Source organism: Centroberyx gerrardi, chromosome 11 (assembly GCF_048128805.1).
Source record: "Centroberyx gerrardi isolate f3 chromosome 11, fCenGer3.hap1.cur.20231027, whole genome shotgun sequence".
NCBI lineage: Eukaryota > Metazoa > Chordata > Actinopteri > Beryciformes > Berycidae > Centroberyx > Centroberyx gerrardi.
This window is the reverse complement of record NC_136007.1, coordinates 1,027,916-1,044,635: the sequence shown is the minus strand read 5'-3', so window position 1 is coordinate 1,044,635 and position 16,720 is coordinate 1,027,916. Positions and strand designations below refer to the sequence as shown.

General features: G+C 41.0%; 1 protein-coding gene across 1 annotated transcript; it reads right to left on the bottom strand.

The window, feature by feature from the left end:
• Positions 1-2,244: 2,244 nt before the first annotated feature.
• Positions 2,245-15,293, bottom strand: LOC139932106 (uncharacterized). The gene is made up of 15 exons (XM_078286628.1): positions 15,191-15,293; positions 14,284-14,386; positions 14,058-14,171; positions 13,840-13,953; positions 13,512-13,590; positions 13,081-13,306; positions 10,866-12,669; positions 10,085-10,258; positions 8,570-8,743; positions 7,593-7,766; positions 5,429-5,602; positions 4,513-4,686; positions 4,226-4,399; positions 3,976-4,022; positions 2,245-3,288 (listed from the first exon to the last, which is right to left on the bottom strand). The coding sequence occupies exons 2-15, from the start codon at positions 14,370-14,372 to the stop codon at positions 2,756-2,758; spliced, it is 4,050 nt and encodes a 1,349-aa protein (XP_078142754.1). The 5' UTR covers positions 14,373-14,386; positions 15,191-15,293; the 3' UTR covers positions 2,245-2,755.
• Positions 15,294-16,720: the final 1,427 nt, after the last annotated feature.

Here is a 16,720-nt window from a genome sequence, read left to right as displayed (position 1 = left end):
ACACTTTGGGAATCACTGCTGTAGGAGATTTGAATGAACAGGCTGAAGAAACTGACTCTCTGAATAAAATCAAAGCAGACACAGTAGAATGTGAAAGACTCTGTCCATACAGACATGAAGAGCAGCGGCCACAACATCCATGATGGATGAGCAGATTCATGTTTGGATGGAAAGATGGAGGCAAGTTGTCTCCTGTTCCAAATCCTCCTTTTCCTGTCCTGTCTGATCTCTACAACACAACTTTATTTCCACAGCACTTCTCTAAAATCACAGTTTACTAAGTGCTTTTTAAGAAAGTCTAAACAAGTGTAGTAAAATATATATTTCCACATTACAGAGGCTTATTGTTTCTCTCCCTGGCCGGTAAAAGTGGGAACAGCGCCACGAGCCCATAGACTCCCATGTTGTGGCCAAAGATATATTGCATCCGTAGAGTTTTAGAACTCCCATAAAGAATGAATGGACATGTAACCTCGTCCCAACCTCTTGCACCTCTCCTCGTTAGTATAATGGTGAGTATCCCCGCCTGTCAGTGACATTATGTGTGTGTGTGCGTACGTGCGTGTTCAAACCGTTCAAACCTGTTTACATACATAACATTACTCACCTGATGTGTATAAGAAACTCTTTTTTTCTGTTTTATTTTCTTCCGCTGCAGAAAGAAAGACAGACAGAGACTTGTAGCTCCACACTGGATCAACTAGTGGTTTTCAGTCTTTGTGTCTCATCTGACCTGATCCTGTCTGTCTCGACTCAGAGAGACTCGTGGAAACAGTTTTCTCTGACCGGACAGACCGAGCGGCCAACTCTCTCTGACAGATTACTGCCATGTCTGACCACTAGGGGGCAGAGCAGAGTTTTCCCACTTCATGTCTGTGTAAACCATGAAAAATCTGTTGTGCTGCTCCTTTACATTGTGTTGACTTCCATGTTTCTGTTTTTATTAAGCTGTATTTTCTCAGTTTCCTCTGGTGATTAATGAAGCATCTTTTTATCTTCGAATTCTTCTATTTATCTATCTATAGCAGTTTTTGATTACATGAACTTTTGACTAAGTTTGTTGTGTGAGTGTGTGTGTGTGTGTGTGTGTGTGTGTGTGTGTGTGTGTGTGTGTGTGTGATAAAACATGTTTGTACCTATGGGACCAACTGCTGTTCATGAAGCTGAAGACAGTTTCAGTGTTGAGTCCATTAAACACAAATTCACTGCTGATGGTCTGATATGCATCAATGCACATCGGTGCGTAATTTATATCAATGGACTGATCGAGCTGAACTGTCTTTGATGTTGCTGACAAAAATGATAGAATTTGAATCTGGGTGTTTTGGCACTGATGGAAGAACAGAAGAGATTTTTTGGTCTTGATTACCTGTTTTTATTTTTAGTCCAAGCTGCTGATTGTGTTGATGATATTGACATGAATGATATCAGACCTGCGCTCTTTATATACTGTATTTCTAACGGCATCTAGTGTCCATTCATTCTCTATGGGAGTTCTAAAACTGTACGGATGCGATATATTTTTGGCCACAACGTGGGAGTCTATGGGCTAGTGGCGCTGTTCCCTCTTTTACCGGCCAGGGAGAGAAACACTAAGCCTCTGTAATGTGGAAATATGGGAATACTAACTAGCCTGTCATCTTTCAGGAGCCATAAATATATTATTACATTGCTTCTTTATATATGAATTATAGATACACAGAATGGACTAAAAAAAAATGAAATAAAAACAGGATTTGCTTGTAAATGAAGTGGACTCAAAGTCTTTGGTCCACCAAAGTGTCTATACTACTCTTCATATCTGATAAAAGGGACATTCAACCAGAATGAACGTTTAGGTTGTTATTCTTCAAATTATGAAATATATTTAAAAAAAAAAAATAGTTTTGATTTCTGAAGATCAATCAGAATGCAATCCTCTGACATGACTGATCTTGTGTCAGACTCAATGAGGAGCTGTCTTTGCTTTGATTGGTCAGGATTTAAATAGGTTTAGTCCATCAGCTGCTGGTTGGATGTTGGTCGACTGCCTGTTGGAAAACTTTTACACAAAATGTGACTCTGCTCTTTCTTTAAGGTGACTTTGTATTTTGTTTTCTTACATTGTTGTATGATGTTTGTCTGTGACTTTTATGTTTGTCATGATGCTGCTTTCTTGACCAGGTCTGCCTTGACAGAAGAGACACAACTTATAAAACAAATGAAAAATATATCTGTTTATTTTAAGGAAACATAAGTACACATTAAAGTCAACAAATTATTTTTAAAACGATGCTTGCTTGAAAAGAAGATCAAACAATGTTCATTTAACTTTATTTCTGGGAAACAATTGTAGAAAACAAGACAGATGTTTAGCTTGGAGTGGTGAGATTAATTAAATTAAAGTCCAAAGGGAAGATATTTTAACCTGTCAATCATCAAAAACAGATTTTCAGATGAACAACAACTTGATTCTTTCTGGTTAAATATCTGATTTATTTCACTTTCCATATAAAATGTCCATGTTCCTGTACATGTGTGATGTTAAAACCCTGTTCAGTTACCAAACACACAGAATACACTCTATTTACAGTGATGGACTGTTTGTTTACAGTGAAATGAGTAGTAAACTTATATGAAAATACAAACATTAATATTCTGTCTTTAAGTGTGTGTGTGTGTGTGTGTGTGTGTGTGTGTGTGTGATCCTGTACAGAGTGAACTATCATCTCAGCAGCTGATTGGTCAGCAGTGTGAGTGTTTCTCTCTCCCTCCTCTATCTGACAAGAGACACTGAGGAACCAGTCGACCCAAACCCAAACCCAGGATAGAGTGGTTCAGTGAATGTGGAGTGGAAGGTGTGGATGTGGATCAGTGTGTCAGAGGAAACTCTGTAGAAGGACAGAGAGCCAGCAGACCAGTCCAGATACACTGCTACTCTGTCAGAGGAGGAGGAGGTGAGGGAAGATATGTCTGTTCTTCTGTTATTGTGCCGGACAGAGTAACTATAATCAGAGCAGAGCAGACTCCAGGACTTTTCATTCCCTCCAATCCAGCAGTCAGCACTGGTTCCTCTCCTACTGATTCCTCTGTAAGTCACTCCTATAGAAACCTCTCCTTTCCACTCGACCTCCCAGTAACAGCGACCAGTCAGACCATTTCTACACAGCAGCTGATAACAGCGGTCAAATCTCTCTGGGTGATCAGGATATGGCTGCACCTCTCTCACTGCTGTCACCTTTCTGTTGTCTTCAGACAGGAAGAGGTTTCTGTGTGCTGTTTTTGGGTCCAGAGTGAGTTCACAGGCATCTGATGAGACTCAATACAGCAGCAGCTTCTCATCTAATACACCTGTTGTGTTTATTATTTGTTGAATTATTAACAGTCTGACAATTAATTTCTTAACACGTTCATGATGACACATTGTGTCGGCCATCCTCTTTATTCACAGCAGGATTTGAATGAATGGACGTCACATACTGCTGTGTAAATGAACTTTCTATCATTGACAGCCATTTATACAGAAACTAAATTAGATTTAGACTTTATATATTTCGTTATAGATATGATGACAATTCTGTATTACTATAATTTCCAAACTTATTCGATTAGTGTAACCTATATTCACAAAATGCTTAAATGCTTCATACATAATATTAATTGCCTTAAATTGATGCTCCTCACTCATTCGTTCATAATAAACATCATCATGCTTCTTTAATTTCCTGGAGAGAAAAAACTGTTGAACTTGGGAGCAAACTATTTGCTTTTGCAGACAGTGCTTCATTGGATTTTATTCTTGTATAATTAGATAAATAGTAAAATTAAGATCACGGAGTAAAGAATGTCTTTGTAGTCACACATCAGCTATATGTTTTTTGGGGGTTCAACAGTTAAAAGCAGCTCAGGACATACAGAAGAAACTGCAACTACACCATGTAAATAGCTGAATGTGTGTTGCTGTGTTTTCATGAATCAAACTAAATACACACTTACACTTCCTCACACCTGGTTTCAACCACTGCACTCCACCATGGTCCACACTGGGGGAATAAACAAAGTCAGACCAGCAGATTCTCTTTGATGATGGAAACATGGACATTTAATAACCTTCAATATGAAGGATTTTCCATACAGCATCAGCCATATCTCCTGTTAAACATTAATCAATATTCCTCATCTTCTCAGTGAGACAGAGAAAATGTGTGTGACTCTCAGCCTTCTAGCAGACGTTGCCTCTCCAGACCTGAGAGAGTCCAGTTTCCGGTGTGGATCCTCCAGTCCAGCAGAGAGCAGCTTCACTCCTGAGGCTCCTGGATGATTGTAGCTCAGGTCCAGCTCTCTCAGATGGGAGGGGTTGGAGCTCAGAGCTGAGGCCAGAGAAGCACAGCCTTCCTCTGTGAGCAGACAGCCTGACAGCCTGCACACACACACACACACACACACACACACACACAAATGTTAGGTGACATTAACCTGCATGTAAAGCAGGATTTAAATGGTCATGTGTTGAACATGTTGAGGAATCCTGACCTGAGAGTCTCCAGTCTACAGTGTGGACTCTCCAGTCCAGCAGAGAGCAGCTTCAGTCCTGAATCCTGCAGGTTGTTGTTACTCAGGTCCAGCTCTCTCAGACTAGAGGACTGGGAGCTGAGAACTGAGGCCAGAGCTTCACAGCTTCTCTCTGACAGCTGACAGACACTCAGCCTGAAGAAGAGTTAGTGATGAAGACAAACAACTTCAAAAATATTTCTTTTTTTCTTCTATATATTTTGGACAAATACATCCATCAAATGGTATATGCTATGTTATGCTTTACAAAAAGCCACGAAGAAGAACAGTAAGATATATAAAGCAGATTTAAAGTGTTTTAAAATTCCACAGTCTAGAGGCCCTGATGGCAAAAGTGTTTTCACCTTCAGTCTTGAGTCTAGACTGAAGGAAAGTCAGAAGGATCCAAAGATCTCAGCTTGCTCTCTGGTTCAAAGGGAACTAAGAGCTCTGCAGTGTAACTCATGGACAAAACTAGTCATGCTTTAAATGTGATCAGTGAAATCTTAATATTAATTCTGTATCCAAGTGGTAACCCAGTGGAGAGATGCTAAACTTGGGGATATATGATCTCTTCTTAACACTAGTTAAAATCATAGCTACTTGATTCTGAACAAGCTGGAGATGTGACAGTGAATTATGGCTGAGAGGAATAGAGAGAGTTGCAGTAATCACATGAATTTGGATCAGAAAAAACAAGTGCTGGAAAAATCCAACTTTCTATCCAGTGAAATTGAAATTGAAAATGCTGATGTAAAATGGCTCTGAAATCCTCATAACTGGCATAGTCACCCTTTGCAGATTGAAAAATCCTGACATGAGAGACTGTTTTGAGAGAAAGGACCTTAGTTTGAAGAAATGTGTCAAGTCAATTAACAAAACTGTGAATGGATCTGACCTGAGAGTCTCCAGTCTACAGTGTGGACTCTCCAGTCTAGCAGAGAGCAGCTTCAGTCCTGAATCCTGCAGGTTGTTGTTACTCAGGTCCAGCTCTCTCAGACTAGAGGACTGGGAGCTGAGAACTGAGGCCAGAGCTTCACAGCTTCTTTCTGACAGCCGACAACCGCTTAGCCTGAAGAAGATTTAGTGATGAAGACAAACAACTTCAAAAATATTTTTTTTTTCTTCTATATATTTTGGACAAATACATCCATCAAATGGTATATGCTATGTTATGCTTTACAAAAAGCCACGAAGAAGAACAGTAAGATATATAAAGCAGATTTAAAGTGTTTTAAAATTCCACAGTCTAGAGGCCCTGATGGCAAAAGTGTTTTCACATTCAGTCTTGAGTCTAGACTGAAGGAAAGTCAGAAGGATCCAAAGATCTCAGCTTGCTCTCTGGCTCAAAGGGAACTAAGAGCTCTGCAGTGGAACTCATGGACAAAACTAGTCATGCTTAAATGTGATCAGTGAAACCTTAAAGCTACACTAAGCAATTTTCCGACCACTAGAGGGAGACAGCAACCTCAACGCATTTTGTAAACACACACAGCAAAACTGCTGGACGACGGAAGCCTCTAAGGACAAACCGTGCATAAAGGCTAATGGCTAAAATAAACGTACCTACAGAGAAATGTCATCGGTTACCAGTCTCGCTCTGCCAGATTTTTCTCCTGCTGAAGGTCACATGTCCCACAATGACAAGTGAAGAGGCAGGTAGCAAGTTTACTACTTGAAAACGTTTACTCGCTCCCTTCATCGATTCGCCATTACCAGAATTATTTTCAGGGAGGGGAGGGGGCAAGCGAGGAGACAAGCTAGTTTTAAAAAAAGGAAAAGCTACAACTCGGTGTTATGACCCTGGGTCATAATTTGTATTTGAGTGTGTGTTTTTGTTGTTTATCCCTCCCTGCCTGAGGGTGGTGGTGTTCACCCCGTTTGTGTGTTCTCCAGTTTGTTGAGTTGCAGGTGGCGGCTGGTGATTGGACGGGAGACTGATGGCGCCTATTTTAAAAAGGGCGTCTGTCCGATGCCGGACCACTCCTTCTCCTTCCTGGCTCCCAACCGGACCGTGCTGTGCTTTGCCACATGAATACTGTGTTGACCTAGTGGTGTAGATTGACGTTGTTATTAAGAATGTAAATAACTTTTGGAAGAGCAGTCCCGGTAGCCATAGGGGTGAGAAGCCTTTTTTCTTTGTTTTCTTTTCTCTTGTTTCTGATAGGGAGGCAGGGAAGCTGATTGTACTTTTGTTTTCGTTTGCTTAAGTTAGGCAAGTTAGTTACCTTTTTTTTTCATAGATCGTTTTGTTTGTTATTTTGGCTGTGCTCCCCCCGACGTTTTGCTACCGTATTGAAGAGTGATTAAATAAATCAATTTTGTTTGGACTGCACCTGCTGTGGCACTGATCATCTTTGGGAGTTGGGAAAGAGGGGAGTCACTTTTATGCTATGCTCGGTTTTCCCCTAGGCCGGGCGTAACACTCGGGCCGAACATGACAACAAGCCTTAGGAAAGAGGTGAAAACAACAACACAGCTGCTGCTGTGTGATATTTGTTTATATCATTACATTTCACGGAAATCTCCACGTAGCACACATTAGCTTCAGGACTGGTTACAGGGTCGGAAATCACTTATTGCAGGTTTCATATAAATTCTGTATCTAACTGGCAACCAGTGGAGAGATGCTAAACTTGGGGATATATGATCTCTTCTTAGCACTAGTTAAAATCCAAGCTGCTGTAATCTGAACAAGTTGGAGATGTGACAGTGAATTATGATGGAGACAGGAATACAGAGAAGTGCAGTCATCTAAATGACATGATATCAGAGCAGTGACAATCTTCTCTAAATCCTTCATGTTCATGGATGTGTATATGAATTTGGATCAGAAAAAAACAAGTGCTGGAAAAATCCCAAACTTTCTATCCAGTGAAATTGAAATTGAAAATGCTACAATGATACAAAATATCTCTGAAATCCTGATGTATAACTGGCATGGTCACACTTTGCAGATGAAGAATCCTGACCTGAGAGACTGTTTTGAGAGAAAGGATCTTAGTTTGGAGAAATGTGTCAAGTCAAATGTGTCAATTAATAAACCTGTGAATGGATCTGACCTGAGAGTTTCCAGTCTACAGTCTGGACTCTCCAGTCCAGCAGAGAGCAGCTTCAGTCCTGAATCCTGCAGGTTGTTGTTACTCAGGTCCAGCTCTCTCAGACTAGAGGACTGGGAGCTGAGAACTGAGGCCAGAGCTTCACAGCTTCTCTCTGACAGCTGACAGACACTCAGCCTTAATGGACATGAAAATATATGGAAATGTTATTCTCTTATATTTAATGTCATGATTGTCTGTTTTTTGGACACTGCTTTCATATTACTACTAATGATTAACTGTATTTATGTCGCCCTTATCTAAAAGCAGAGTTTACAGTGTGCTTCGCATGGTGCTGTAGCTCACTGAGCTGACTGTAGCACTAACAATGCCAGAGATGCTGGTTTGATTCCCACATGATGATGATGATGTTCTCTAAATCATCCAGGTTACTGGCTGTGTCAGAATAAAACACATTCTGGAAAATTCCAAGATCTATTTTGAGTAAAATTGAAAATACACAAGTCTAATGGCTTCTTACAGCGTCACTTTGAATATTCAGTAATCCTGCAAGATACTGTTTTGGGAGAATGGACCTAGTTTGGAGAAATGTGTCAAATCAATTGAGAGAAACTGTGAATGGATCTGACCTGAGAGTCTCCAGTCTACAGTCTGGACTCTCCAGTCCAGCAGAGAGCAGCTTCAGTCCTGAATCCTGCAGGTCGTTGTTACTCAGGTCCAGCTCTCTCAGACTAGAGGACTGGGAGCTGAGACCTGATGACAACTCCTTACAGCATTTCTTTGTGAGCTTGTTTTGATTCAACCTGAAAAAACAGATAGAAATGTTTTACTTGTTCGACTTGTTTGACAAATGCAGAAAAATTATGATTACAAAAAAACAAAAACAAAAAAAAACAACAACCACAAATCCATAATAAAACAGCATACAATGGTATAGTTACAACCTATTGTTACACAAAAGCATCATAACCTGATCTTACCTGAGAGTCTCCAGTCTACAGTGTGGACTCTCCAGTCCAGCAGAGAGCAGCTTCAGTCCTGAATCCTGCAGGTCGTTGTTACTCAGGTCCAGCTCTCTCAGACTAGAGGACTGGGAGCTGAGAACTGAGGCCAGAGCTTCACAGCTTCTCTCTGACAGCTGACAGACACTCAGCCTGAAGAAGAATTACTGATGAAGATGAACAACTTTGAAAATATTTATTTTTTTCTTCTGTATATTTTGGATAAATACATCCACCAAATGGTGTATGCTATGTTTTGCGTTACAAAAAGCCACAAAGAAGAACAGTAAGATATATAAAGCAGATTTAAAGTGTTTTTAAATTCCACAGTCTAGAGGCCCTGATGGCAAAAGTGTTTTCACCTTCAGTCTTGAGTCTAGACTGAAGGAAAGTCAGAAGGATCCAAAGATCTCAGCTTGCTCTCTGGCTCAAAGCGAACTAAGAGCTCTGCAGTCGAACTCATGGACAAAACTAGTCATGCTTTAAATGTGATCAGTGAAATCTTAAAGCTACACTAAGCAATTTTCCGACCACTAGAGGGAGACAGCAACCTCAACACATTTTGTAAACACACACAGCAAAACTGCTGGATGATGGAAGCCCTTAAGGACAAACCGTGCATAAAGGCTAATGGCTCAAATAAACGTACCTACAGAGAAACATCTCGGGTTACCAGTCTCACTTTGCCAGATTTTTCTCCTGCTGAAGGTCACATGTCCCACAATGACAAGTGAAGAGGCAGGTAGCAAGTTTACTACTTGAAAACGTTTACTCGCTCCCTTCATCGATTCACCATTACCAGAATTATTTTCAGGGAGGGGAGGGGGCAAGAGAGGAGACAAGCTAGTTTTAAAAAAAGGAAAAGCTACAACTCGGGCGAACATGACAACAAGCCTCAGGAAAGAGGTGAAAACAACAACACAGCTGCTGCTGTGTGATATTTGTTTATATTATTACGTCTCACGGATATCTCCACGTAGCACACGTTAGCTTCAGGACTGGTTACAGGGTCGGAAATCGCTTATTGCAGGTTTAATATTAATTCTGTATCTAACTGGTAACCAGTGGAGAGATGCTAAACTTGGGGATATATGATCTCTTCTTAGCACTAGTTAAAATCCAAGCTGCTGTAATCAGAACAAGCTGGAGATGTGACAGTGAATTATGATGGAGACAGGAATACAGAAGTCATCTAAATGACATGATATCAGAGCAGTGACAATCTTCTCTAAATCCTTCATGTTCATGGATGTGTATATGAATTTGGATCAGAAAAAAACAAGTGCTGGAAAAATCCCAAACTTTCTATCCAGTGAAATTGAAATTGAAAATGCCGATACAAAATATCTTTGAAATCCTGATGTATAACTGGCATGGTCACACTTTGCAGATTGAAGAATCCTGACCTGAGAGAGTTTTGAGAGAAAGGACCTTAGTTTGGAGAAATGTGTCAAGTCGAATGTGTCAATTAATAAAACTGTGAATGGATCTGACCTGAGAGTCTCCAGTCTACAGTCTGGACTCCCCAGTCCAGCAGAGAGCAGCTTCAGTCCTGAATCCTGCAGGTCGTTGTTACTCAGGTCCAGCTCTCTCAGACTAGAGGACTGGGAGCTGAGAACTGAGGCCAGAGCTTCACAGCTTCTCTCTGACAGCTGACAGACACTCAGCCTGAAGGAGAATTAGTGATGAAGATGAACAAGAACTTTGAAAAAAACAAAAAAAACAAAAAAACAATATATATATATATATATATATATATATATATATATATATATATATATATATATATATTAAGTCCAATTCCAAAATCACATAAAAATGACTCCAGAGTTCCACTTAATTATAGAGGTATTAGTTTGATTAGCACTGTTTATAAAACGTAGCATTCCTCCATACTCAATGAGAAACTTTAATGGTCTTCTTAGAAAAGAGACATCTGCTGGCAGAAGAGCAGAATGGCTTCTGTAAGGCCGGAGCTTGTATTGATCACATTTATTCCATAAAGAAATAGACTACAGAACAATAAAACTACTTTCTAGTTTTAGAAATGTAGTACCCACCCAGGGCTCCCAGCCTTGCCCTATATGGTGATTTTTTTGTTTGAAAATCACTGTGTTCTCATGTGGGATGGGCCATTAATTTTGCATGACATGAAAAGAAAATCATAAATTCATATAATAACGATAATAATCATATATAATAATGAACTAGAATAAACAATAAATAGAAAAGATCATATTATGTATTTATTATATACAGTTTTCTATGCACTTACACAGATTTATTGGAGGCTTTGACCACTGGCAGCAGCCTCAGAAGAGCCTCCTCTGAAGCAGAGTATTTCTTCAGGTCAAACACGTCCAGCTCTTCTTCTGATGACAGTAAGATGAAGACCAGAGCCGACCACTGAGCAGGGGAGAGTCTGGCTCTGGAGAGACTTCCTGATCTCAGGTACTGTTGGATCTCCTCCACTAGAGAACGGTCATTCAGCTCATTCAGACAGTGGAACAGATTGATGCTTCTCTCTGGAGAGGGATTCTTCTTGATCTTCTTCTTGATGTACTGGACTGTTTTCTGATTGGTCTGTGAGCTACTTCCTGTCTGTGTCAGCAGGCCTCGTAGGAGAGTCTGACTGGTCTGCAGTGAAAGACCCAGGAGGAAGCGGAGGAACAAGTCCAGGTGTCCATTTGGACTCTGTATGGCCTTGTCCACAGCACTCTGGTAGAGGTGATTTAGTTTAGACTTGTCTGTTAACAGTGCAGACCGCCAGGATGTTGATTGTGGTCCTGACAGCAGATTGACACCAGAGTCGATGAATGAGACGATGACATGAACAGCAGCCAGAAACTCCTGAATGCTCAGATGGACAAAGCAGAAGACCTTGTCCTGGTTCAGCCCTCGCTCCTCTTTAAAGATCTGTGTGAACACTCCTGAGTACACTGAGGCTGCTCTGATATCAATGCCACACTCTGTCAGGTCGGCTTCATAGAAGATCAGGTTGCCTTTCTCCAGCTGCTCAAAAGCCAGTTTTCCCAGAGAGAGAATCATCTCCCTGCTCTCTGTATTCCAGTGTGGATCTGTCTCAACTCTCTCATGATACTTGATGCTACCCCATTTGGACTGAACCACCAGGAAGTGGATGTACATCTCAGTCAGGGTCTTGGGCAGGTCTCCTCTCTCCCTGGTTTTCAACACATGGTCCAGAACTGTAGCAGTGATCCAGCAGAAGACTGGGATGTGGCACATGATGTGGAGGCTTCGTGAAGTCTTGATGTGGGAGATGATTCTGCTGGCCTGCTCCTCATCTCTGAATCTCTTCCTGAAGTACTCCTCCTTCTGTGGGTCAGTGAAGCCTCTCACCTCTGTCACCATGTCAACGCACTCAGGAGGGATCTGATTGGCTGCTGCAGGTCGTGTGGTTATCCAGAGGCGAGCGGAGGGAAGCAGTTTCCCCTTGATGAGGTTTGTCAGCAGCACATCCACTGAGGTCGACTCTGTAACATCAGTCAGGATCTCGTTGTTCTGGAAGTCTAGAGGAAGTCGACACTCATCCAGACCGTCAAAGATGAACACAACCTGGAACTTGTCAAACCTGCAGATTCCTGCTTCTTTGGTCTCAGTAAAGAAGTGATGAAGAAGTTCCACCAAGCTGTACTTTTTCCCTTTCAGCAGATTCAGCTCTCTGAAAGTGAATGGAAATGTGAACTGTATATCCTGGTTGGCTTTGTCTTCAGCCCAGTCCAGAGTGAACTTCTGTGTTAAGACTGTTTTCCCAATGCCAGCCACTCCCTTTGTCATCAATGTTCTGGTTGGTTTATCTCTTCCAGGTAAGGGTTTAAAGATGTCTTCACATTTGATTGTTGTTTCTGGTCTCACTGGTTTCCTGGATGCTGCTTCAATCTGTCTGACCTCATGTTCATCATTGACCTCTCCACTCCCTCCCTCTGTGATGTGAAGCTCTGTGTAGATCTGATTCAGAAGTGTTGGGTTTCCTGCTTTAGCAATCCCCTCAAACAAACACTGAAACTTCTGCTTCAGATTAGATTTGTGTTTATGTTGGCAGATGGCAGCAAGAGTTTCTGAAAGGAAAAACAACAAATAATATCAATAAATGGATGTTATATTTAATGTGAGAAATGTGAATATTTTCCTGATAAATTTGTTGATTTCACAACTCCATGGCATTGATTTAGGTCATTACTGATTGGTGGAAAAACGGGTCCTGACAGTGTGTGCAGCTAAATGTGAAAGGCAACTTTTGGTGTGTTAGTTTTTTTTAATGTAAACCACTGTGTTCAGCATTTTACACAGACATTAACAAATCAATAATTTAACCAGATGGGGATTGTGCTCATGTACCTTCCAATCTGTTATTGAAGAGATGTAGTTTTAGAAATGTCTGTATTTACAGCAGAGGTTAGAAATTCAAACATTTCCATTTTCCACCATCTCCCCTCTCCATCATGTTAAACCTGTTAAAAGCCTCTTACTGCTCTGCAGAGAGTCAGCCAGCTCCTCCTGCTTCATTCTCCTCAGGAACTGCAGTGTGATCTTCAGTAAAGCCTTTCTGCTCCTCCTCTGCTCTTCCTCCTCACCGTCCACCACCTCCTCATCCTCCCTCTGCCTCTCTAAGCATTCTGGGTAATCTGGACTCAGAACTCTCTGGAACCTTTTCAGCTCGTTCTTCACAAAGGTGATGATGTTCTCCTCAAGCAGCTGGAACAGAATATAATATACAAATTAAACTTCTATACTAAAATCTGGACACAAAATCAAACACAAAACACAAAATCAAATCCATCTTGCAGAGACTGAAAGCCCACTGGTCTAAAGAGTGCAGCATGGAGACTATAATGACCAGAATGGTTGTTTTGCATTTCACTGAAGGTGAAGTACAAGGTGCTGATGTACATTTACACACCATAAATATGGAGTCCAGGTCTGTTTGATGCTCCTGGGCAGACTGACCACTGGGAACCTCTGACCTCTCCTGGTGGACTCTGTGGAGAAGACATGATGTATTAGGTCATATAATGTCACACACACACACACACACACACACACACACACACACACACACACACACGATGAACTCAACTGTAAATGCTGCTCTGATTATTGGATGTGATGTTTTAAAAGAAGAAACTCAATCCACAGAATTTGAAGTATCAGATCAATTCTACATCTGATGACTGTGAATCTGACAACAGCAAACCCATCTGCTGTTATCATCAGTTTTAAATAAATACCTTCGATCAATAGAGTGGTGTCTATCTTTGAACTCAATAGGTTGCATCATAGACCGGTCGCTCTTCATGGACACACAGCTGGGTTCAGGGGAGTCTGGTCTCTCCTGCTGGATCCTGATAGAAACATATTATGAACTTAGTGCAGGTATCTGTGTCTTTATGAAGAAGACAATTCTACTTTTCATTAATCCTAACATACAGAGAAAATAATGACTTACTTATTTCCAGAAGGATATTTATCTTTAAATTTTAAAGGTTGATCCATAGACCGGTCACTCTTCATGGACACACAGCTGGGTTCAGGGGAGTCTGGTCTCTCCTGCTGGACTGGGCTTCAACACAACAGAGACAGAGCTTTTACTCTGAATAATGATGCTGTAATGATTTCACTGCTGAGCTCTGAGATGGAGAACAGTCATGGACAGTTAGAGATCCTCATCTTACCTCTTAGCTTTGGTCCGGCTGTCATGTTCCCCAGACAGAGTGGTTTTAGAGGGAGGGAGCCCCTCCTCTCTCTCCTCAGACTGACTCATAGTAGAGCGAACACCTTTACACAAACACACTGGGCTGATTCATGACAACAAGGTTTCCATCACAGGATATATTATTTCAAAGGCTGATTCTTCCTGTCAGTACCATGTCACATATACAGAGTGTAGTAATACTCAGACCAGCTGCCCTTTACATCAAATTCACTGACCAGGTTCATCTAGAAAGGATTTTTAAGCCTCTGGGACAGTTGAATCAAAGGAAGTGTATTTTAGTATCTGGCAAGGTGTCAGTGTTTTGCTCACTTGGTGAATCAACAGTGGAAGAAATGAAATGCACTTCAGTCAAGCTGATCCAACCTGTCAGACTAGTTCTGAGACTTCCTGCATATTTCACCAATGAAATGAGTTGAGATTACAATAAAAAGTTGGTCATTGTAAAGAAATTGATCTAAATTGAGTCTAAATGTGCGCATCATGTCATGTCTGTCATTTGGCGATACACAGACCAGTAAACAGCAGCATTATACTCAATCTGACAGAGACAACTGCTGTGGAAACTAAAGTGAAACTTAAAATTCTACAATTTGCTCCAAACTCAAATGTGTTTAACAGTATTTATAAAAAGTAACTTGACAGTTTTTAGTCGGAGATTTATAAAACTGCTCAACACTCAAAAGCACAGAGTGCAGTGTAAAGACTAACATACCCCCCCCCCCCCCCACACACACACACACACACACACACACACACACACTCACACACACACACACACACACACACACACACACACACACACACACACACAACAACCACTGTAACAAGTAAATTATCAGCCTGTGGAAAAACTGCAGGGTCTTTACCTGGTGAACTCACATCCAGATCAAATCAAAGAGACTTTCTAGCTTCATCTGTAGAGGAAACACTGAGAGAGAAGACGCTGCTTTTTCTCCTTCGTCAGTTCTGCTTGTCTGAACATTTCACCTGAAGGCGCGGTCACATGCTCATAACTTCAGTATCAAAGTCCAGAAACTTCAGTATGATATCAAACCTTCCATAAAAAACCCATAAAAGTCATAAACTCTTTAACATTATTACCTGAACTCCAGCTTGTCTCAGATCTGTTAACATTAGATCTCTTCCTCTATGGTCCATTCTGTATCTGAGTAAAACATTTAGGCTGCACTGACTCCTCTGGACAAAACTCACATTAACTAGTTGGATGTTTTCTTACAATATGTAACGTTTTATTTAACCTGCTATGTCCAATTCTTAATTTCTTTATATTATGATCTCCTCCTTTCTGTTTTTTCCTCTACTCTTTACTATGCCAACTTTATTTTGTATAACATAAACACAATATGTCTTCCCTTGTCATCTCCATCCCAGTATTCCTGACATTTCTGACCTGCCACCCTCCACAGCTGTTGAAATCTTCAAATCCAAACTCAAAATCTATTTCTTCTCACAGTCATACGACCAACCAGAGCACCGTCCAGCTGGGGACCGACAGTCTCTTCTTCTACCTTAGCTTAGACAGCATTAACAGAGAAACCTGCTGGGACCCAGCGTAGTGCTGCCTGCTGCCCATCAGTCTGAGCTCTGATCCCTCTCTGCCTCCATGAAGCTCTCACAGAGAAAACAGACTCCTCCCCGTCGGGGAATCAAACCCCGGTGTCCTTTAAATCATAAAAAGCTCGTGCCAGGTGAGATTCGATCCCCATCTCTCCTGAGCAGGCTGTAGAGGTTACTTTAGGTCATGTCAGTGCTCTACACCTATATGCGACTGGCCTTTTACTGGCCAGGGAGAGAAACACTAAACCACAATGAAATATGTAAATACTTGATGATGATTTCCTGATTATGTTTCATATTTTTGTTTAGGCCTTTTTATAAAGCCCTTAGTAAACTGTGATTTTAGAGAAGTGCTATGAAATAAAGTTGTGTGTTGTAGAGATCAGAAAGCAGAATTTGGACCAGGAAGAGACTGTATTTCTTTCATCTTTCCATCCAAACTTTAATCTGCTCCTCCACCCATCATGCAGCAGAGCAGCTTGTTGTGGCCGCAGCTCTTCATGTCTGTATGGACAGAGTGAATCAGATTATACTGCATCTGCTTTAGTTCAGGGTTTAGTTTAGAGTCTAGTTTAGAGTTTAGTTTAGAGTCTAGTTCAGGGCCTGTTCAAATCTCTCACAGGATGAAATAAGGTTGTTTTTCGGACCTTTCACATGTTAGGTGAAAGTGATAACCACTACACTGAAACTGATAGATGCTAATGTGAGTATGAGTATGTATGTGTGTGTGTGTGTATATATGTGTGTATATGTATGTATAACATATCACAGTGGTTTGTCCATATTTCCACATTACATTAGTGTTTCTGTCCTTGGCC

Bases quoted from the DNA above. Each gene is read 5' to 3' on its own strand.
- LOC139932106 (XM_078286628.1), bottom strand. From the start codon at position 14,372: ATGAGTCAGTCTGAGGAGAGAGAGGAGGGGCTCCCTCCCTCTAAAACC. The intron at 14,172-14,283 runs GTAAGATGAGGA...GTTGTGTTGAAG, and splicing joins AGCCGGACCAAAGCTAAGAG to CCCAGTCCAGCAGGAGAGAC. The intron at 8,744-10,084 runs GTCAGATCCATT...ATTCTTCTTCAG, and splicing joins TGTAGACTGGAGACTCTCAG to GCTGAGTGTCTGTCAGCTGT.